This window comes from Enhydra lutris, unplaced genomic scaffold (assembly GCF_002288905.1).
Source record: "Enhydra lutris kenyoni isolate GAN:26980312 unplaced genomic scaffold, ASM228890v2 scaffoldscaffold16, whole genome shotgun sequence".
Classification (NCBI taxonomy): domain Eukaryota; kingdom Metazoa; phylum Chordata; class Mammalia; order Carnivora; family Mustelidae; genus Enhydra; species Enhydra lutris.
The window spans coordinates 13,061,182-13,083,720 of NW_019154100.1; the positions used below are offsets into that span (position 1 = coordinate 13,061,182).

General features: G+C 35.9%; 1 protein-coding gene across 1 annotated transcript in view; it reads right to left on the minus strand.

Moving 5' to 3' along the window:
- LOC111147355 (thrombospondin type 1 domain containing 7A) overlaps nucleotides 1-22,539 on the minus strand; it is a 442,849-nt gene that overhangs the window by 31,590 nt on the left and 388,720 nt on the right. The window contains exons 12-15 of the mRNA XM_022503356.1: nucleotides 21,784-21,978; nucleotides 20,087-20,350; nucleotides 4,175-4,353; nucleotides 1,539-1,544 (exon numbers count right to left, since the gene is read on the minus strand). Coding sequence (XP_022359064.1) covers nucleotides 1,539-1,544; nucleotides 4,175-4,353; nucleotides 20,087-20,350; nucleotides 21,784-21,978 — 644 coding nt within the window. The remainder of the gene's footprint in view (nucleotides 1-1,538; nucleotides 1,545-4,174; nucleotides 4,354-20,086; nucleotides 20,351-21,783; nucleotides 21,979-22,539) is intronic.

The following is a 22,539-nucleotide window of genomic DNA, read 5'->3' on the forward strand; positions in this document are numbered from 1 at the left end:
GGCTCACTATTCTAAGAGAGGAATATAGAAAACCTCTTGAGAGTTCTAGCTGTAATGGGCAGGACCAGCTGTGCTGTATTCTCTCGATTCTTGATCCTATGTGACATTACAGTTGCGCATGTGACCTGAAAAAGTGCCCTGGACACATCGCACACTGTCCCACACTGCCCCTCACCACACAGCACTGTAATTTCATGGACCATCTGTCTTGTTTGCAGTGTTGTGGGTCTTCAATACTTAGGCCACAGTGCTCCAATGTAAGGCATTCTATAGAGATTTGTTGAATAGGTGAATGAATGAATAAATGAATTAGAGAATTAAGTAAGCATATAAAAGTAGCTGTTTTGAAAGAAATACAATTTGACTTGTTTTCCAAACGAATGTATATCATGTAAGAATTTATATATTTTTTGCATTCTGTATGTGAAACTGAACTAAATAATAAATAAGAAGAAATAAATCCATTTTAAAACTAACCCTTAAGCATTTAGGGCTTGGAAGCAAGGTCTGAAATTGGCTTTATATTACACAGTCATAGCCCAAAGCAGGGAGGATCACATGACACAAAGCCAACTGTCTTCCTCCGGTGTCCACAAAGGCAGACACAGTTAGGCAGGGGTGTTTGGTTTCAGGATTTTTAGAACAATGAACCAATTATGCCTTTTTCTCAATGAGAAGAATGACTAAGCCAAGGAAATAAATAAACCATAATCCAATGCTCACAGCTGACTCAACCATTAAAGAAATGTGTTCTAAAATAATTTTAAAATCTATGGTAATTTGACTCTATTTTCTACACACACACACACACACACACACACACACACACACATATATGGATATTTTGTGTTAACTATCTAATTCCAGAAAATATAGATATAAATAGTCCTTTGGAGCTATTCTTCTATGCAAATTTTAGTGAATAAAGTTGACCTATTCCGAGTAATAAAGAATATGCACCGTTGGAATAAGAATCTATCATTATTGTTATCAATGATCACCTCCACATTGGGTACTGCATTAAAACAGTACAAAGTACTACCAAGTAAAACATTACCCTACCACTTGTGGGGAAGGGAAAAATTGAAGGAGAAATGGCATTTCCCCTAATCTTTCAATGGCTTTCATTTTAATCTCCTACACTGGACTGAATACAAATCAGTTCAGAGCAACTTCCTGCCACCCACCTTCAGCCCACCTGCACCTTTACCTCTCCCTCTGAGAAGCATGACAGCATTAACAAGAGATGTCACTGCCTTTTCAAGGCTGGTGAAGTGAAGCTTGTTCTCCCCACCCCTGCATCTCAGCCCTGATATTAAAGTGAGAAAACACAGGTAGCGTGCTGGGGCAGGGGCGGGGGGTGGGGTGGAGAGGGAACAGCTGCAGAACAAAAATTTTATGGAAAATGTGGTATTTTTCTCCCTGTAAAAGATAAAAGACCATAGCAGGAAAAGAAATACATTCTCTGACATCAGGAGTAAAAAGAAAACAAGCAGTACAGTATTCTGCCACGAACTGGGAGGTTTAGAAGTTCTTACCTGTGCCTGGAGTAGTGTTCAACAGGAGTGAAGAAAAGGGAGAGGAAAAAGATAAGGAAAAATGTCAGTATACTGAATGAAAAAATTCATGTTCTAAGTTAAAATATTATTTTATCCACACATAAGAGCCTACTTTTCTTTTTTTTGTTAAATTACTAGAGTATCTTTAGTAAGCCTTTGGAGAGAAAAAACAAGTCATTATTCTTTAAAGTTAAGATACACAAATGAGTATTGTAAACAACACAGTCAAGGAAAAGATTAGATGGGCAGGATGAAGAAATCTTAAAAAACTGAGTAGACCTCAAAATACATGTCATGGGGGATTGATAAATGACTGCAACTATTTTGTGATCAAGCTGTGATTGAAATCTATCCATAGATTGATTGATTAATCTATTGATTTTAATTTAATTAATCTATTTGATTTTAATCCATCCATCCACCCATCTACATTTCTTGGGAAATGAGAATTTGCTTCCTCAATTAGAAAATGGTACTTAAAAGACCAATTATTTCCAAGTCAATGGGCCAGTAATTATTTTATTGAGGACTGTATAATTGTGGTAAAAGAAATCCTTGTGATTTACAATTTTCAAAGTTAACAGAAGCCTTTGCATATTCTTTCTTAATGTTTTACTAATAAGGTCTTAGAAATTTCTATTTTTAGATGTAGAATATTTGTATTCAGATAGTCAGGAATCTATTATTTCTTGTTTTAGCTTTAATTTTTAGTTGTTAATGCCTTAATATCCCACCAGTAAGATGATTAACAAGTACCTAAATGTCCCCATCAAACTCTGCATTAAATTTTATCAGAGTTGAGAGTGACAGAGAAATGACTTAGGTAAAAGACTTTTCATAGTAAAGACAACTTGTCAGAAGGTCCCAAACCTTTGAAAATTCACTAGTAAAAAAAAAAAAATGCTGAGGCAAACACAGCTTATTTTATTTGAAAGACTGGCCATAAACACACACACCCCCCCTATACATTCATGGAGAATTTCTCTTTATTAGGACCATGGATCAGAAGTTATTATGATTTAAATTTATGGATGAAAATTTAAGATTTCACAACTTGTAGAAAAATATTTCTTTGCATTATAAACCTTGCATTTCAGTTATTGTGTTTCATTAGCGTTATGTTAACTGAATTTTCTCTGCAAATATTCACTCTGGCAGGAAAACCCATTCGCCAGTAGATGGCAGCAGTGCAGCGTATTAATCACCGATGGTAGCATGTAAGGGCACCTTCAGCAACTTCTCAGGGAAAACAATCAAGATTTTTTCAGAGTAGTACTTCCTATGACGCTTAATTCTCCACCTTCTTTGTCCTTAATTTCTTTATTCAAAATGTATTTTTATTTTCTCTAGACTGTACCTTTATTTTTCTTTACTATTTTTGAAGCTTTAACTGGCTTTCTCATGTGATTCATGAATTGGGTGGCATCCCATTTAGCAGGGAGATTAGGAGCACTCTAGAGTGTATCTTTATTATCATTAACAATTTAAGTTAATTTGGGAAGTAAAGTATGTGTACTGGTAAGCAGTTTGGAGAGTAAGTGATTGGACATTAAAATTAATCTATGTACGCATGAAACCTACCTGCATATTTAAGGTTGGTTCATATGTATGATTTGGTTCATTTGTAACAATATAAATACACTTCTTAACATCTACACATACTATATTAAATTTATTCTTTGTTAATTCACATGTAGGTCAAACATGATAATAATTGCCTACATCTTCTATTACATTTGAATTAGTCATGATTCCCTCTATTAGTCTTTTTATTTTATATCTCCAATAGAACACAAGGAACAACTATTAATGAAGTGAGCATACAAAAATCAAAGAAGGTTCCAAATAAAATTTAAAAGGTCAAAGACTATAACATGGTTAAACTGATTCTGAAGTAATCTTTATATTTTTTTCTTTTAAAATTTTACATCAAACACATTTAAATGAACAGTCAACACATATTTCTTAGTTTTATTTTTTGATTTTTTTAGAGAGGGAGGAAGAGAGAGAGAGAGAGAGAAAGAATATGAAGGGAGAGAGAGAGAAAGAGAATCTTAATCGGTCTCGAAACCCACGCAAACCTGTCGATGGGCTAGAACTCACAACCCTGAGATCATGACCTGAGCTGATATCAAGACACTCAAACAACTGAGTCACCCAGGAGACCCTCCACAACCTTTTTTTAGAGATGGAGAGGGAGAAAGAGAGAGAGAAAGAGAGAGAGAGAGAAAGATTTCCTAGTTTTAAATAGTTGGTACTTGAGGTATCTTTTCTGAGAGTCTAGGGGAATTATGATAATGGGACAATCTTGCTCTCAGCACACAGCTAGATACAATCTTATGATATTATTTTAAAGGTAGGTGTCATTTTAATTTCCATTTTTCATACACATACATGCAGCTTACTAAATCGTCTAAAGCAAAGATAATATATCTGATTTGGGATTTTAAGAACATATATATATATTTACTCAGGCGTTCTAAGGATAAAATGGGTCAAATTTCTTATTCAGAGCTATTATTTATTCTTCTCCATTTTGGAGGGAAAAAATAGATCATTGGGAATCTAAATAATATCTTCATATTCTCAGTATTAGAATCAATGGTAGAAAGTACCTGGTTGACATGGTCCAGTTTGGGGCAAGGCCTCCCTCCATTATATGGTTTTTCACGCAACCACTTGGACCGAACCTTCACGCCGCTCCCACAGGACTTACTGCAGCGGGACCAGTTGGACCACTCGCTGAGCTTGCAGTCGGAGGGACACGGGATGATGCAGGCCTCTTCGATGTAACCTGAACAGAGACAAACCAGATGAGAGCCACCTTCTCCGCATGCCACTGGCCCACTTCCACCCATCATTCTAGCTCACTCAGAAGGTCCAAGTTTGACTTGACAGCCCCAGGCAAATGCAAAGACGTCTGCGTTGTTAAGGACCCAAATTAAATTCTGCAGGAAAATGACACATACATAAGGCGACTCTGGTAAAATAACAGCTGAGCAGCCGCCGTATGATCTGCTTAGGATTCATGCTCTCCATATTTCAACATCTCTGCCTCTCTGACAGCTCGTGTTTAATTGACAATAACCTGTCTGCTGCTGTATCGTTCTCATGCTGTCAGAGTGATACATTAAGAAAAGGATAACAGCTTTCTCTCAAATTCCCTGTTAATGTCACACAAGTTTTAAGTGTTTGAGTCCGTGCAATGTTCTTCCAGGAGAAAGCCAGACACTCAGTCAACATCCAACAGGAACGGTTTAACTTAGCACCTTATGTTTCCCCTTCTTAGCAAATCAACTCTGGAGAAGAAAAATGAAGGATGTTACGTAAAAAATGCCAGCATTTTTAGTGCTATCAATTTCAAAACAGTTTCCCATCTTGCATTCAGGTGATTCTCTCAAAAATCTTCCACATGTTTTGGGCAGGTACTGACCGTCTGCTGGACAGATAGGAAAACAAACACAGAAAGATAACTGGCAAGTGCAGGATCACACAGCAAGAGATGGGGTCTGGTCCAGGGCTGGTTCCATCGAATCACACAGCTAATTAACTTACTAGTCTACAGATGTGATTTGAGAAATGGGTGCATTTTCCTGGAATAGTCCCTTATTACCAAGTTGGCATTTTACAACATCAATTCATCACCAGTATTCTCCAGGCAACTATGTGGAAAAGGCAAAATTTCCTTTGGTTGAGAGTCAAATGCATGGTTGTTCTGTGTAATACTCTGATGTGCAGAGGGTTTGCTCTTGTAGCATTTTACATCAGCATCAAGGATTCCGTTTTGAAAGTGATAATTATATAAACAACTAGGAAATTCTAGGGTGGTTTATAACTTTTTTAAAAAATTGAGATACAATTCCTACACAGTAAAAGTCAGCTCATGTTTTGTTTAATATATTCATTGAGTCATAAACAATCATCACCACTATCTAATTTTAGAACATTTTCATCACCACAAAAAGAAACCCTATGCCCATTAGCAGTCACCTCCCATTTTCCCCTCCCCCATCATCTGGAAAACACTCATCTACTTTCTGTCCTTAAGAATGCACCTATTCTGGACATTTCATAAAATGAAATTAAACATTATGTAGTCTTTTTTGATTGGCTTAATACAATGTTTTCAGGGTCCGTCTATGTTATAACATGTGTTAGTATCTCATTCCTTTTTATGACTGAATAGTGTTCCATTTATGGATAGATCATATTTTGTTAATCTATGAATCAGCTGATGGATATTTTAGCTGTTTCCCTATTTATATGAATAATGCTGTTGTGAACATTTATGTATCAGTTTCTGTGTGAACATGTTTTTAATTCTCATGTGTGTATATCTAGGACTGGAATTGCTGGGTCATATGGCAAATCTACAATTAAATTTTGAGGAATGCCAAACTGTTTTCCAAAGCACACCATTTTACAATACCACTAGCAAGGTATACGTATTCCAATTTTTACATTTGTCAAAACTTGTCTTTCTTATTTTAGTGTCCTTTGAAGAACAAAAGCTTTAACTGTTAATTGAGTCTAGTTCACCTATTTTTGATTTGGTTGCTTGAGCTTTGACGTCACATCTAGAAAACTATTACCTAATCTGAGGTAATTAAGATTTACACTTATGTTTTTCTTCTAAGAGTTTTATAGTTCTAGCTCTCATATTTAGGTATATGATTCACTTAATTTTCGTATATGTTAAAAGGTGGGGGGGGTACAACTTTATTCTTTTGTATGTGATTATCAAGTTATTCCAGGCCCATTTGTTGAAAAGACTATTTTTTTTCTACATTGAATTATTTTGTTGAAATCAGTTGACCATAAATGTAAGGGTTTATATCTGGATTCTAAATATCATTCCATTGATCTCTGTGCCTATACCACACCATCTTGATTACTGTAACTGTAGTAAGTTTCAAAGTCAAGATTTGTGAGTTCTCCTACTATGTTATTTTTCAAGATAGTTTTGGCTTTTTTGGGTCCCTTACTTTTCCATATGCATCTTGGAATCAGCTTGTCAATTTCTGCCCAAAAAGGCAGCTAAGATTAAGAGTTATTTGCTTTTTTGGGTGCCTGGGTGGCTCATTTGGTTGAGCCTCTGCCTTGGGCTAAGGTCATGATCCCAGGGTCCTGGGATGGAGCCCCACATCAGGCTCCCGGCTCGGCAGAAAGCCTGCTTCCCCCTCTCTCTCTGTCTGCTGCTCTGCCTACTTGTGCTCTCTCTCTCTCTCTCTCTCTGTGTCAACTAAATAAATAAAATCTTCAAAAAAATTGTTTCGTATTTCAAAGTAATAGTTTATGAAATAGAATCAAACTAGAATGTCTAAAATTTCCAAATCAATGGCATTCTGTGACCAAATTGTTTAATGTTTGCAAAAAGTATGATTTAAAAAAAAATCCCAATTATTTTCAAATGTTATCAATAGCTTTGGTAAAAGGACACTAGAATTTCAAAGGTAATAATTTAAGGTTTTACTTAAATTCCAGTTCATTAACATACAGTGTGATATTAATTCAAGTATACAATATAGTGATTCAACACCTTTATACAATACCCAGTACATCATCAAGTGTACTCCTGAATCCCCATAACCCATTTAACCAGTCCCCCCATGCACCTCCCCTCTGGTAAATATCAGTTTGTTCTTTATAGTTGAGGGTCTCTTCCTTGGTTTGCTTCTCTCTCTCCTTTTCCTTTGTTCATTAGTTTCATTTCTTAAATTTTACATATGACTGAAATCATATGTTGTTTGTCTTCTCCGACTGACTAATTTCATTTGGCATTTTACTCTCTAGGCTCCAACCAGGCTGTTAAAAGATTTAATTTTTTTTTATGGCTTAGTAATATTCCAGTGTGTGTGTGTGTGTGTGTGTGTGTGTGTGTGTGTGTGTGTCTGTGTGTGTGTACCACATTTTCTTTATCTATTCACCAGTCGATGAATACAGATACTTGGATGTTTTAAAAAGTTGGCTATTGTAAATAATGCTGCTATAAACAATGGAGTGCATATATCCCTTTGAATTAGTATTTTTGTATTCTTTGGGTAAATACCTAGTGGTGTAATTGTTGGATTGTAGGGTAGTTTTATTTTTAAGTTTTTGAGGAACCTCTACACTGTTTCTCAGAGTGGCTGCACCAGTTTGCATCCCCACAAACAGGGCACAGGAGTCCTTTTTCTCTACATCCTTGCCAACAATTGTTGCTTGTGTTGTTGACTGTAACCATTCTGACAGGTGTGAGATGAGATCTCGCTGTAGTTTTGATGTGTATTTCCCTGATCAATGATATTGAGCATCTTTTCATGTATCTGTTGGCCACCTATATGTATGTCTTCTTTTGAAAAATGTCTATTCATGTCTTCTGCCCACTTTTTTTGGGGGGGGGAGAAAGGGCAGAGGGAGAGGAAGAGAGAATCCCAATCAGGCTCCATGCCCAGCACAGACCCCGACGTGGAGCTTGATCCCATAACAAATACGTTCCTGTCTGTGTTCTCCTCTAAGATTTGTATGGCTTCAGGTCTCACATTAGGTCTTCAAACCATTTTGAACTTATTTTTGTGTATGGTATAAGAAAGTAGTCCAGTTTCATTCTTTTGCATGTCGCTGTCCAGTTTTTCCAATACCATTTGAAGAGGCTGTCTTTTTCCCATTGGATATTCTTTCTTGCTTTGTTGAAGATTAATTGACCATATACTTAGTTCATTTCTGAGTTTTCTATTCTGTTTCACTGATCTATGTGTCTGTTTTTGTGCCAGTACCATATTGTTTTTTTTTTTTTTAAAGATTTTATTTATTTGACAGAGAGAGAGAGAGATCACAAGTAGGCAGAGAGGCAGGTAGAGAGAGGAGGAAGCAGGCTCAGTGCTGAGCAGAGAGCCCGATGCGGGGCTCGATCCCAGGACCCTGAGATCATGACCTGAGCCGAAGGCAGAGGCTTAACCCACTGAGCCACCCAGGCGCCCCCTATTGTTTTGATCACTATAGCTTTGCAATATAATTTGAAGTTCAGAATTGTAATGCTTCCAGCTTCACTTTTCTTTTTCAATTGCTTTGACTCTCAGGGTCTTTGTGGTGCCATCTAAATTATAGTATTATCTGTTCTACTTTTCACAGAATACTATTGGTATTTTGATAGGCATTGCATTAAGTGTGTAGACTGCTTTGGTTGGTATAGACATTTTAATAATATTTGTTCTTCCAATCCATGAGCAGGGAATGTCTTCCCATTTGTTTGTATCATTTCAGTTTCTCCCCCCCGTGTTTTATAGTTTTCAGAGTACCTGTTGTTTGACTCTTTGGTCAGATTTATTCCTAGGTATCTTATGGTTTTTGGTGCAACTGTAAATTGGATCAGTTCCTTAATTTCTCTTTCTACTGCTTCATTATTGCTGTATAGAAATGCAATAGATTTTTGCACATTCATTTTGTATCCCACAACATTACTCAATTTGTGTATCAGTTCTAGCAATTTTTGATGAAGTTTCAGGTTTTCTATATAGAGTATCATGACATCTGCAAACAGTGAAAGTTTGACTTGTTCCTTGCGAACGTGGATGCCTTTTAGTTCTTTGTGTTGTCTGATTGCTGAGGCTAGATCTTCCAGTATGGTGTTAAATAACAAGTGATGAGAGCAGACATCCCTGTCTTATTTCTGACCATAGAGGAAAATTCTCAGTTTTTCTCCATTGAGGATGATACTAAACTGTGGGTTTTTCACATATGACCTTTATTATGTTGTGGTATGTTCCTCTATCCCTACTTTGTTGAGTTTTTTTTTTTTTTTTTGATCATCAATTGAGGTTGTACTTTGTCAAATGCTTTTTATGTATCTATTGAGATGATCATATTACTCTCATCCTTTCTTTTTTTAATGCAGTGTATCACGTTCATTTGCAAATACTGAACCACACTTGCATCTCAGGAATAAATCCTACTTGATCGTAGTGAATGATGTTTTTTTGTCTGTATTGTTGAATTTTGTTAGTATTTTACTGAGAATTTTTGAATCCATGTTCATCAGCGATCCTGGACTATAGTTTTCTTTTTCAGTGGAGTCTTTATCTGGTTTGGGTATCAGGGCAACGCTGGCCTCATAGAATGAGTTTGGAAGTTTTCCTTCCTTCTCTATTTCTTGGAATAGTTTGAGAAGAATGGGGACTATCTCTTTTTTAAAAATTTTGGTAGAATTTGTGAAGCCAGCTGGTCCTGGGTTTTGTTTGTTGGGAGTTTTTGATTATTGATTTTTTTTTTTTTTTTGCTAGTTATTGGTCTGTTCAAGTTTTCTATTTCTTCCCTTTTCACTTTTGGTAGTTTATGTGTTTCTAGGAATTTATCCATTTCTTCCAGGTTGTCCAATTTGTTGACTGATAGTTTTTCATAATATTCTCTTATAACTGTACTTCTGTAGTATTGGTTGTTAGTTCTCTCTCATTTGTGATTTTATTTATTTGAGTCCTTTCTCTTTTCGTTTTGATATGTCTGACTACGAGTGTATCTGTTTTTGTAATTTTTTCAAAGAACCAGCTCCTGGTTTCATTGATCTATTTTTTTAAAATTTCTATATCATTTATTTCTTCTCTAATCCTTATTATTTCCTTCTTTCTCCTGGCTTTGGGCTTTGTTCTTTTTCTCGCTCCTTTGAGTATAAGGTCAGATTGTTTGAGATTTTTCTTGTTTCTTAAGGTAGACCTGTATTGCTCTATACCTCCCTATCAGGACCATTTTTGCTGCACCCCAAAGGTTTTGAACCATTGTGTTTTCATTTTCACTTGTTCCTATGTATTTTTTTTTTTAATTTCTTCTTTGGTTTCCTGGTTGACCCATTCATTGTTTAGTAGCATGTTGTTTAACCTCCATGTATTTGTGTTCTTTCCAGATTTTCTCTTGAGGTTGATCTCTAGTTTCATAGCAATGTAGTCAGAAACAGTGCATGGTATGACTTCAACCTTTTTGTATTTGTTGAGGCCTGCTTTGTGAATGAATATGTGAGCTATTCTGGAGAATGCTTCATGTGCACTTGAAAAGAATGTGTATTGTGCTGTTTTAGGATGGAATGTTCTGACTAAATCTGTTAAGTCCATCTGGTCCAGTGTGTCATTCAAAGCCGATGTTTTCTTGTTTATTTTCTGTTTCGATGATCTGTCCATTGATGTAAGTGGGTCTTAAAGTCCCCTATGGTTATTGTTTTATTATCAATAAGTTCTTTTATGCTTGGGTGCCCCCATGTTGGGTGCATAAATATTTACAATTGTTAGATTTTCTTTTCGGATTGTCCCCTTTATTATGATATAGTGCCTTCTTATCTTTTGTTACAAAGGTAATAAATTATTGAAATATTTCTAGAAGAATTGCAGTTTCCCACCTTCAAAATGACCACAAAAGTAAACTTTTAACCTTTTGTTATTTAGTACTCCTAGCTGAAAGTAGAATCATAGGATCATTCATGTCACTACTTCACAAAGTAACAGATAAATGGATATTCTTTCTTTCCATTTTATCTGTTGGAAGATTATGGCATTAGGGAGAGTTAACATGTATGACTTCAGACTGATTCACATTATATTACTTAAGTAAGCAGATATAAAACTTTTATGTCTGATCTTCCAACAGCATATTCCAGAAAACATCTCTCAAATAAAATTCAACCTATTAAATTGTTAAAAGATATAAATTAGGCACTGACATAAAGACAAACTGCAAAAGAGTATAATGCTCAGCGTTCCATTTTTATTTTCCAATGTGTAACAACACTCAATAATTGTCTGTCATGTTTATCTAGCACAATTAAAATCCTTAATGCTACTAGTAAATTGCTAGATAAGCATTCCCTTGCCTTCTCTGCTAAGATCATTTTTGAGGGCAATTAACACCAAACAATCACAGGGGATGGAAAGACAGAAACATTTCATGCGTTTTAAGGCTAAAGAAACTGCTGGCATCTTGTAGCAATTTATGCCTTCTGAAGAATGCGGGAATAAAACAAATGACTTCACAATTAGCGTGTTAAAAGTTTTAGCAGTTCAACACTGAATTTGACACATGGAAAAATCAACCTCCTGACTTCTGATCATGTTTTATGTATCTCATATCTATTCTGACCACTCTTCCAGGTTGAAATAAAAATAAAACACTAGCAGGCTTAAAGTGGCAACTGGAGGACATACTGCTTTTGAGAGACATCCAATCACCCCTTTCATTTGAATTATGAATGCACAGATAAAGCAGCTTTCTACAACCTTCACAGTTACTATATTGTGTTGTTGAAAGGTGCACTACTGATATAGAATTCATTTTAAAAGCACATGGAAAATATTGGTTGGTTCTGATTTACAGCTGTTTGAATAAGCAACTCTGTGGCACTCTGTGTGAAACTTTTGGATTAATCTCAAAAGAAAACTCAAAAAAATCTCTCCTACTTTAATGTATATTCTCTGTACATGACTGCAATCAGGAATGAGAAAAATTAGCTAGAACTTTATTACTGTCCTCATGGGTTTAAAAATATTAAAAATATTGTTAAAAAATTCTCAAATAGAATATTCTTTTATAATTGCATATTGAGGACTGATAACTCAATTCAGGAAAACCAAATTCCTATTTATAGCCAAACTCTTATCATCAAATATTCTATCCAAATTCATATATTCAATGTATGAAAAGTTGTGATCAACCTTGGTCAATCATAATTTTCATAGTGAAGTGTTCAGGAAAATGTAATTACAATGAAATGCTATTTTAATTTTATATTTATTATTTTATATACATATGAAGGCCTATCTCTTCATATCTGCTGGGTACTTAATGATTTTCTCAGGAAGTATCATCATCAGTGTTCATGGCTATGGGGTTCTATTGCTGTTATTATTCCAATACTGGAAGTTACCCGATGATGAGGCACATTCAGATTCACTTAGGTACAGCTATGTACAAGTTTATTACCAAGGCCACTTCTTATTGCCAACTCTAAAACCTCCCATTGTATAATAAGGGATTTGGCTGTTCTTTGTCCTGATTCCTGAGAGGTAGCCTTCAAGTCCTAAAATTTCCTGACTCTTTCTTATTCATGGTGGCTTCTTGGTGAGTTCATGTTAAAAGAGATGCCTGAAGAGGTGGGGTGGGTCATACCACAAAGACACAACAAGTTTAGAGGGTTTGGGTTTTAAGCCATATGATATCCACCCAATCTCTGTGTGCAGGTTGGGGGAAAGAGTAAGTTCAACCATGTGCCCAATGAATCGATTAATCATGTCTACGTAATGAGGCCCCAGTAAAAACTGCATAGCAAAGCTCAGGTGAGCTTTCTGGCAGATAATACACACTGATATGTAGAGAGGGCCATGCCCTCGCAGACCTTGCCCATTTGTCTCTTATTTTGGTAGCTGTTTCTTCTTGTTGTTGTTCTTGTTGTTGTTCTTTTCTTTCTTTCTTTTTTTTTTTAAGAGAGGGAGAGAGATTATCTTAAGCAGGTTCCATGCCCAGTGCAGAACCAGATCAAGTGGGGCTTGATCTCACAACCCTGAGATCGTGACCTGAGCCAAAATCAAGAGTCAGGTACTTAACTAAGTCACCCAGGCACCCCTGGCTACTTCTGATTTGTCTCCTTTTGCTATAATAAGACTCTAATTATAAGTCCATGGGGGTTATGGGAACTGACTCCCTGTGCAGCTGAAAATCCTTGTACAACTTTGACTCCCCCAAAACCTAACTACTAACCATCTACTGTTGACCACAAGTCTTATGGAATACATAAGGAGCTGATTAACATGCATTTTGTATATTGTATATACTATATGCTGTTTTCTTAAAATAAAGTAAGCTGGATCAAAAGAAAACATTAAGAAAATCTTAAGGAAGAGAAAATACACTTACAGTCCTGTACTATAGTTACAGAAACAAATCTGTGTTCAAGTGAACCCACACAGTTAAAGTCGTATTGCTCAAGGGTCAACTGTATAGTGGTTTCCTAAGTTCTCTGAGGTGTTCCAGTAAACCTGAGGGGTGGCTGGAACCTCTAAATCTGTAGCCAGTATGTCAGTAGTAAGGGTGGCCTGGGGAGCCCTGAACTTGCCGCTGGTGTCTGAAGGGCCAAGCAGTCAAAAACTAAGCCCTTAACTGGTGGCATTTGGCCTAACTCCAGGTAGTTAAGGGCAGAGTTACACTTCACTTTTAGACATACCTTTTAATCTAAAAAGTAAATAAACTTATTTATATAAGACCCTGTATCTACAGTTCACTTATTCAACAAAAATAAAGCCTTGGGAATAATTACATACATTAAAGCATTTATGGGCCTTCTCTCCAGATTTAACATTTATTATTTTAACTAATACCGTATTAAAAATAAGACATCAGTACTAAAAAGCTCACTTCGGGAATAAGGCTTTGTCAGCAATGTAAACATATTTGGTGGAATGTTGAGACCATGAAGTAATGGGAAATAAATTAATTCTAAAACTTATTAGAGTGATTTATTTTTAACTTGATCCAATGTAGGACATTTTTCTTTCAATCAGTGAAAACCAAATATTGTCTTAGAAGTATTTCCAAAGGATGATCTTTAAACGTTAGTTTGCTGGATTCTAATAGGCATTAAGTATAATTTTAACCAAAAAAAAAAAAAAATTCTGTGGTCAAGTTAAAAAATTACTGCATTTAAATTAAGTAGGTCTCTTTACCCTGGGCTTTCCTTGTTTGGCTAATATGAACTGTGAATCTCTAGAATGATTTGGTTGACTTTTTTCTGACTTTTATACTGACTTTTTTCTATAGCATCTCCTGGACCAGTAAGAAACAGATCATTCAGATAGGTTGTAATTATAATGCATTAGACTTGGATTCATATGACGCTGGTGGAGGGTATTAAGGAGGGCACATATTGTACGGAACACTGAGTGTTGTATGTAAACAGTGAATCTTGGAACACTTAAATAAATAAATAAATAACTTTGGATTCATGTTTTAAGGTGTACAGAGTTTTAATATGTAAAAAGTAGGATTTTTCGTGTCCATTTCCAGATATGGAAAAAAATGCAAAAGTGGATAAACAAATAAAAAACTTCTAACTCTCCCAAAGTTAAGAAATTTTCTTTTTCTTAAGTTATATTTACTTTAAAGTTCTAAGGCTCTAAAGGTCAAGCTAATGGCCAAGGAAGGGGGAAACTGTTAGGTGAATAAATACCTTGAGGCTTTTTTTTTTTTTAAATGGCTATTTAAAAAGACCCAAAGAGGAATCAAGTTTGTTTTTATGCAAGTTAACTAAAATTTCCTATAAGAGATATAGTGAATTTTAATGCAGCTATGAAGAAATGGGATAAACATGAAAAGTAAATACAAGTAAAGATTTTTCTTCAACATTTAAATTTAAAATGCCCATAAATTTGTGTGCTCTTGGGTTGCTTTTTGAGCCCACAGATAGGGCTCATGTCTAACATATAATACCTTCTTCATGTACGCATAAAAAATTCCTTATGCATAAGCCTTGTTCACTACATAACTATTTTGATGATGTTTTGAAGAAGAAAAAGACCTACATTGAAGGAATGAGACCAGACTATTGGGTTATGGAACTTTAATACTATTTTAGATTTGCAGGGTTTTACTATTACAATAAGAATCTATATGTGGATTCACACAGGTCATTTAGTATCTTTATGAATTATGAACCTTGTAACATAATGTAAAGAATGAACAATTCTATGGTTAAATCAACAAAATTGCCACAGATATCGGCAAGATTACCACTCTGTAATCGTTTCACTGAAAATTAGTGTTATGACTTCTCTAAAGAATTAGGGGGGATTAGGGGCCACAGGCCTATAGAAAGGATGTGAAATAAAATACAATGGCAGAAGTTGTTGATTAAGGTAAAGATCAAAATTCTTTTTTTTTAATTGTTACAGATAATGAACTATTTTTAGCAGTTAAATTTACTTTAAGCCACAGAGCACTTTCTTTCTATAAAGCTGAAAAGAAAGTCCAGTACATTTATGGGATTTATTGGAAGCTATGTTTGACAGCCTGGCCTGAGGGGCTCCGTGGAGCCCAGTTTGAAAACCATGTTATTAAGTAATAGATGAGTTGAGGTCTCCAGGACATGGAGCACACAGAATTAAATAATAACGCCAGATGTTTTTCTGTCACACACAACAGGAATGGTAGCTGCAGGAAATTTTCCAATGAAAGTCTCTCCCTCATCACCTCTATAGTCCTCCTTCGGGGAGCCTGTTGGAGAATAATGCTGGTCTCCATACCTTATTTAAATTTGACCCTAGGCTACTGCTTTCTTTTTGTACTCAGTATCCACAGTGGCCCCTTCCTTCTTTCCCTGGCTCTTTAAACTTGCAACAATTACCTCAGGAAAAGTCTGTCCCTCAAACCCTGCCTCTCTTTTACACTTAAAAAGAAAAAGATCTCAGTTGTGAATGATAACTTCAAAAGTCATACTAGCTGTACCTGTGCTGTCAAATGCAAGATTTAAATTCTGAAATGAATTAGACATTAAACAAATACGACCAACTAAAAAAGGTTTTCATAGAACTTAGCACTCCCTTTCAGCTTGTTTACAAGACTCTATTTATTGCCTTTTCTGCCTGGTTTAATTAAACATGCTCTTCCTCAAATACCACCATCCACGATGATAAGGAAAAGTTTCTCATTCAATTTGGTTTCTAATTAACCTCTAATATTAAACTTATATAACCTTCTATAGAATCCTATTACAAAAGTAATACATTCTAGTTATACTATGGTTGAGTGGTTATGTAGGTTATCCTCAGAATCTACTGTCCCCATATTCATACTTATTTTTATCAGATGTACCCTGAATTCCACACAATGTCTTAAAAGTACATGCTCTTGAACTAAAATCTATTTGTAAGTTGAGTACTGATAATCATTAAATTGCCAATATCCTTTATACAGAGAACCCTGTAGACTCGTTCAGTTTGAGAATCATACCTAAATAGATATTCACTTTATGAAGACTCATCCTTGTAAATTAAAAAAAAAAAAAATTCCTAACGTTCTTTTCCTAATAACTGGTAATCAAGTGAACAAGTGAACTATGACATGGGAGGTATTGATTATTTTGCCTAAGTCAGCATATTGTGCTTCTGTAGGGGGTGATCTCCACAGGCTTTTCCTACAAAGATTTAAGCTCACATTCCTACCAAAACCTGTGAGGATCTGCGCAATCCAGAAAAGTAATCCTTAAGCTTTAAATGTGTGGGGTACCTGGCTGGTTCAGTTCTTAAAGCATGTAATTCTTGATCTCAGCGTTGTGAGCTCAAGACCCATGTAAGTCTTGATCTCAGTGCTGTGAGCTCAAGCGTTGTGAGCTCAGCGTTGTGAGCTCAAGAGCATGCAGCTTACTTGTGAATGAATGAATGTAATTTTTTAAAACGTGCAATAAAGCTTCCTGGGGATCTTGTCAAAATGCAGATTCTCACTCAGTAGGGGTCTGTAATGTGGGTTGAATTTTCACATTTCCAATGGTTTCCCTGTGAGGTCAATGCTGCTGATCTGCAGACCACTTGTGTCTTTACTTGTGCAGAGAACTTTTGGTCCACAGAGCCTAGAGTATTTGCTAGCTGGAGATTTAGGAAAACATCTGGTGATAAGATGGCCACCAGATTTGGCCTTTTATCAGCTTTTCCTCTCATTTTAATGCCAGAAAACATGACCAGAGGTGGAGACTTAACATACAAATGAAACCTCTGATATATGAAGAACCATGTTCTGTCAACTACACCGTGTGCCCACTTGCCTGGGAGTCCCAGCCCCTCCGTGCTTAAGTATGACTCCTTTCCCACCTCAGCCCCTTTAAAACATTCCCTGGCTGTCGTCCTGAGAGCCAATCTGACACTTTCGTTGAGACGGTGTCTCCCTTTGCCTGCAGGTTGTGCCCCAATAAAGCCTTGCCTGTGCCTTCAAATTTGGGGTCCAGCCTTATTTCTCCTGTCGCTGGGTCTGAGAACCTGAGCCCAGTAACAGGTATATCATCTTTCATACAAAGTTTACCACTATAAAGAATTCCAGACATAACAGAACTGTGCCTTAAGGAGAAGACATTAAAATAATGGTGACCACATGGGAAATGGCATAAAATAAGAGAATTAAACTGGTGAAAGTCCAACTGTTTTATCAGTATAATAACTGATAATATGATCCACAGACGGACAGCACAGATAAAATAGAAACACCCTAAGGCCACTATCAAACAGGGAAGAGTTACGTCTTTGCACTGCATACACGTGGGGATCAATTCTATGTTTAATCTGAAAGCAGAAAGAGACTTTTTCGTGAAAGCCTCTTTTTCCACCATCCATTTGGAAAGCCAGTTTGGCTGAGAGAAGGCAGTGGTCACTGAGATTGTAATGTAGAGTGCACCTCGCATAGAACACCGAAGTTAGAGTCTCCCACCAACACCGTCAGAACTGATAGAACATATATAAGCAAAGAAGCAATTTCCAAAGAAATCAGGCCACAGAGATTCAATTTCCTTGGATGTCACTTTGAGTAAATGTATTGGTAAATACTAAAATATCCCACCGGACATCTACCATAGATTAGATTTAATGAGAAAGAATTGATGCTGGACAGACACAAGGAACAAAGTGGAGTCACTTACTTAGTTAAGGGTCTTAGATCCTTCCACAAGCCCCACAAAGCTCAGTGCTATCAGGAATCTATCTTTAGTGCTTTTATTCTAGAGTATAGTACTGTCTTCTTCATGCTTTGAGTCAACAATCCTATGGTATTAAGTTTACTGCCTTTGTTCAATTTCTATTATTTTTGTACTTTGACTTTTGTTAAGTGATTGAACATTTTTATGAGATTCACAGGATATTTTTAAGGGTTTTCTTTCTTTTCTTTTTTTTTTTTTTTTTCTAAAAATAAGATAGACTGTTAAGTGGCTTACTGACACTCTCCTGCATCTAATTAACAGAACAGGATAAAAGTGAGAATATACAAAAGTCATTCTGAAAACTCAAAGGTTATGTTACAAATGATTATCTTGGTGATTCACTAGGCATAACAATTTAAAATGTGAGCAAACCCTTATAAGCTATATTCTAGGAGAAACATATCTTTAAAAGTGATCTTCAATTTTATATTTTAATGACTAATTATGATCTTCTACATTATCATATATCTCAGATGCAAGTGCATTTACATTTTTCCTGGTCTCTAATCTATAGCACTGATATTATTGATACAGAAAATAAAATATCAGTTACCCTTGCACCTATTTCTCAAAGCACACCTATTATAAATATCAAATTCTTTTTTCTTTCGTAGTTATTGTTCTAAATGCATTGACTATCTTTAAGTTAGGAATGCAGTAAACTAAATATATTAATCTGAAAATACTTATATCTAGAGCTTCAATATAATGGAGTCTCTGGGGCTATTTTTACTAGACTTTGATAAAAAAGGAATTATGAGATAAGGTGAAAAAGGGGAAGTGAATTTTGGAAATTTCTTTGTGGGGGGAGGTTTAAGGGATTCCAATAAATGTGTCACTGATGGTAATTTGACGGTTTATAAATAGAGATGGTCCTATTAGTTCATGTTGTTTTCTGAACCATATAATAAAACTAGAGGAGCACTGTTTCAATTGCAGAAGCTATTCCAGCAAGGTTCGAAGGTAACTGCTATGTCCCTCCCTCCTAGCAATGTAGCTCATCTTTCTGAGGTCACCTCCACGAAGAAGGTTAAGAGGTTCACTGCCCAGTGTTTGCAAATATATGGCATCTATGATTCAGGCTGACCCACTCTAACCTAAATCTCAGTCCAATACAAAAAGACAGATGTATTAAAATAAAAGAATAATGGAAAATATTGCTTAAGGACTACCATATTAAGATTTAGAACCAAAGAGTTTACAACCTACTCTGATCAAAGATGGCCACTCTTCACAAACATCTGGCAATTTAATTATTATCACTGTGTTTGGTTTAGAAAACTAAAGAGGGCACAGTTAACTAAAAGTATGTACATTTTTCTTTTTTTTTTCTCCCGCCACCATTTTTTTTTTTTTTTTTTTTGCTAATCTTAACACAATGAGGAATAAATAAGAGATATTTGACTTCACACCAGTTATGACTTTCAGTTTTTCTTCTCTGCCACTGGGCAACATTTCAGGCATATTTCAAATCTTGCCAGTTTGGTTATTAGAAGACTGTCTAGTTTGTAACTTTATTTGCAGATTAAATTCAAATCTCCTCCCCTCCTCCCTCTCTTGTGGCCTTCTTGGGCCTATTTGTTGGGCCTATATCTTCATCTGTACCAAGGGAAGTTTCCTGCACCATTTTTGTCTGCCCATAAGGCTTTCTTGCCACCAACTCTGGGATTTAGTTGTCAACTTCTGGACAAGACAAATGTCCCTGCGTGTCCTATCTGGTGCCCCCAAAATGCTCCATTTAGAGCACTATCTGTAAACCTTCACTTCCCTCCGTTCTGACCCATGTTCATTTAACCTCCACCCCCAGAGAAAGCAAACATGTAACAGTGAAGAAAAATTGGATTACCATGGCTGTTACATCTGGACGTTTCCACGAGCCTGCCATTTTGGTCGTAGCATGCCATTGCTTGGTAACGATATCCTTGACCACATTCCTTGGTATCTCCTTGTGTTTTCACTCCCAGCAACAATTCCACTTTCCCCTCTGGTAAAATGCAGTCTGACCAGTTCCCCACAGGCTGTGCATTATACTTGTCACAAGGACAGTACTGAGTCTCAATCAGGGGGTACAATTGAGAATTTTTACATTTTTCCTTCTTTTTACTTTTTCCTGTGGAGAAATTTAAGTTGGATAATATTGTTACTCATTTCAAGCATCCCTAATTTTCTTCCTTTCCTAAACTTCCTTTCTCCATTTTTAACCATATTCAACAGTAGCTTACAAATAAATGCTATTTTCTCACTCCACAGTGCTTTCTCTGGAGGCTCTTATTAATACTGGGTGCCTTGCAACAGTAAAATTTTTCTTATTTTCTCATTTTAAAATCACCATTTTGCAAAAGGCGTTCACTGTTGTGCTGCATTTTATACTCCTTGAATGATTAAAATCCTTTCAAATGATCATGGGCTTTCACTGATTAGGGGAGTTTAAGGTAATTGCATAAATCTCTCCTTTATAATATGTGCAAAATATGAAAGAGAGAGAGAGAGTCGCTGTACTGGACTGTACAGCTTTCTGTTTATTCCGAATAGATGGCATGGGTATATAGGATTATAATTCAGAAAATGAGATTTTTATATTTACTTTTCTGATTATGAGTTTGCATCTTTCATTATTTCTGAAGAGTCATCATTTTGACATACTTGGTGATTAGTGTAGTAAATAATATCCACAGTGAAGATATTGAGTGTCAGAAGAAAGTGCTAGGAATGGTCTGTATGTAAATCTAAAGAAATTCCCTTTTAAAATAAAAAACGAACAGTAATATGTGCTTGAAAATTAATATATCATTATTTTAATCACATTTCTATTATGTTATGTTAAATATATATCATACTATTAGTTATATCACACACAATTAACTGCATATGTTTTACATATATTTATTTCTAACTTTCAGAATGTGCCTTATATAGTCTTCAACAGACTTCTTTATGACAGGTGGTTCATTGTATAACTTTTAAATTCTGAATAGTCTACTGGCTATTTTTTTTTTCTTTTAGCTTTCTTTTTGCCACTGACAATATTTTTGAATGCACCAGGTTTAGCTCAGTATGATAGCTCCTGTTCTGCTCATTATATCGCCACTTTTTGTCATTGTGACTGCCTTTTAAAATGCAGTTTTCAGATACAAAATTAGTGTCATATTCCTCTTCTAGGCTATGAAAAATAATCTGAGGCTGTGACAGTGAGAATGGGTTAAGAAAATTAAGTGGCAACATTTCCTTTTGTTCTCTAAACACCTCACAGTGTAGGCACTCTGCCAGAAGGGTATGCTTAAACCAAAAAATAATCTACCTATTGTATGGGGAGCCAGCTCAATTTTCAGGGTTACTTTTCCTTTCTACTAAAAGTACATAGCACGTCTGTTACTGTCAACTTACATGAAACTACACAGGCAAATCCACCGGCATAGTATCAGTACACCAGCAATAAGGCATATCTATATATTTTCCAAATACATTGTCAGAACTCTGTTGGTCTAACTTTTAACATATTTCCTAAGTTGACAGTATTGGCTTTCGCATCGCAATTATTCTTACCAACAATAGTGCGCTTTCTGGTCCTAACCGCACCACAGTCTCCGTTGCAAGAAGAAAACTTGGACCAGCTGGTAAACTGACAGTCATCTTGGCAGGGGATCTGGCAGGCCTGGGTGAGGGCTGGCACGGGGCCTGCATACCAAAGGCATTCATGGATGCCAGCCTGTCCTCCATCTTGCTTTCGACAAGTAATAGCTAAAGGAAAAGCATATAAAGCTGTTTAAAACAAATTTGAATGTCTATAATTATTCCACAATTTCGGAATTAACCAACATTTTCTTACGCAGTCAGAGGAATCCTCTTTTAATTCTTTATTTGCAGCAGAAATCTGGGAGGAGTGTTTCTAATAATCATAGTAGTCATTAAATTGATCCTGTAGGTTTTTTAAAGTAACAGATAACCCTCAGTGATTTTTGTGACACAGAAAAGCACACACACACACACACACACACACACATACACACACAGCATTTAGCCATTTTTATTACAAGCTATTAAGGATTTCAAGTCCTTATTTAGAAATTAATTATTTAAGAGACAACACATGGGTTCTGATAATAGTTTATGCTGAACAAAGACTATTCATAGAGGTTCTGGGAGACACCACATTCCTCTAATAATATTTATATATCATTGGCTGCTCTAGGATTTCTATATAGAGGGATCTTAGTGGCAACAAACTGGAAGGTTTGGGTGAGGAGGGGACGCTTATGGAATCCATCTTGTAGCTACATTTGCATGGAAAGTATGTTATTT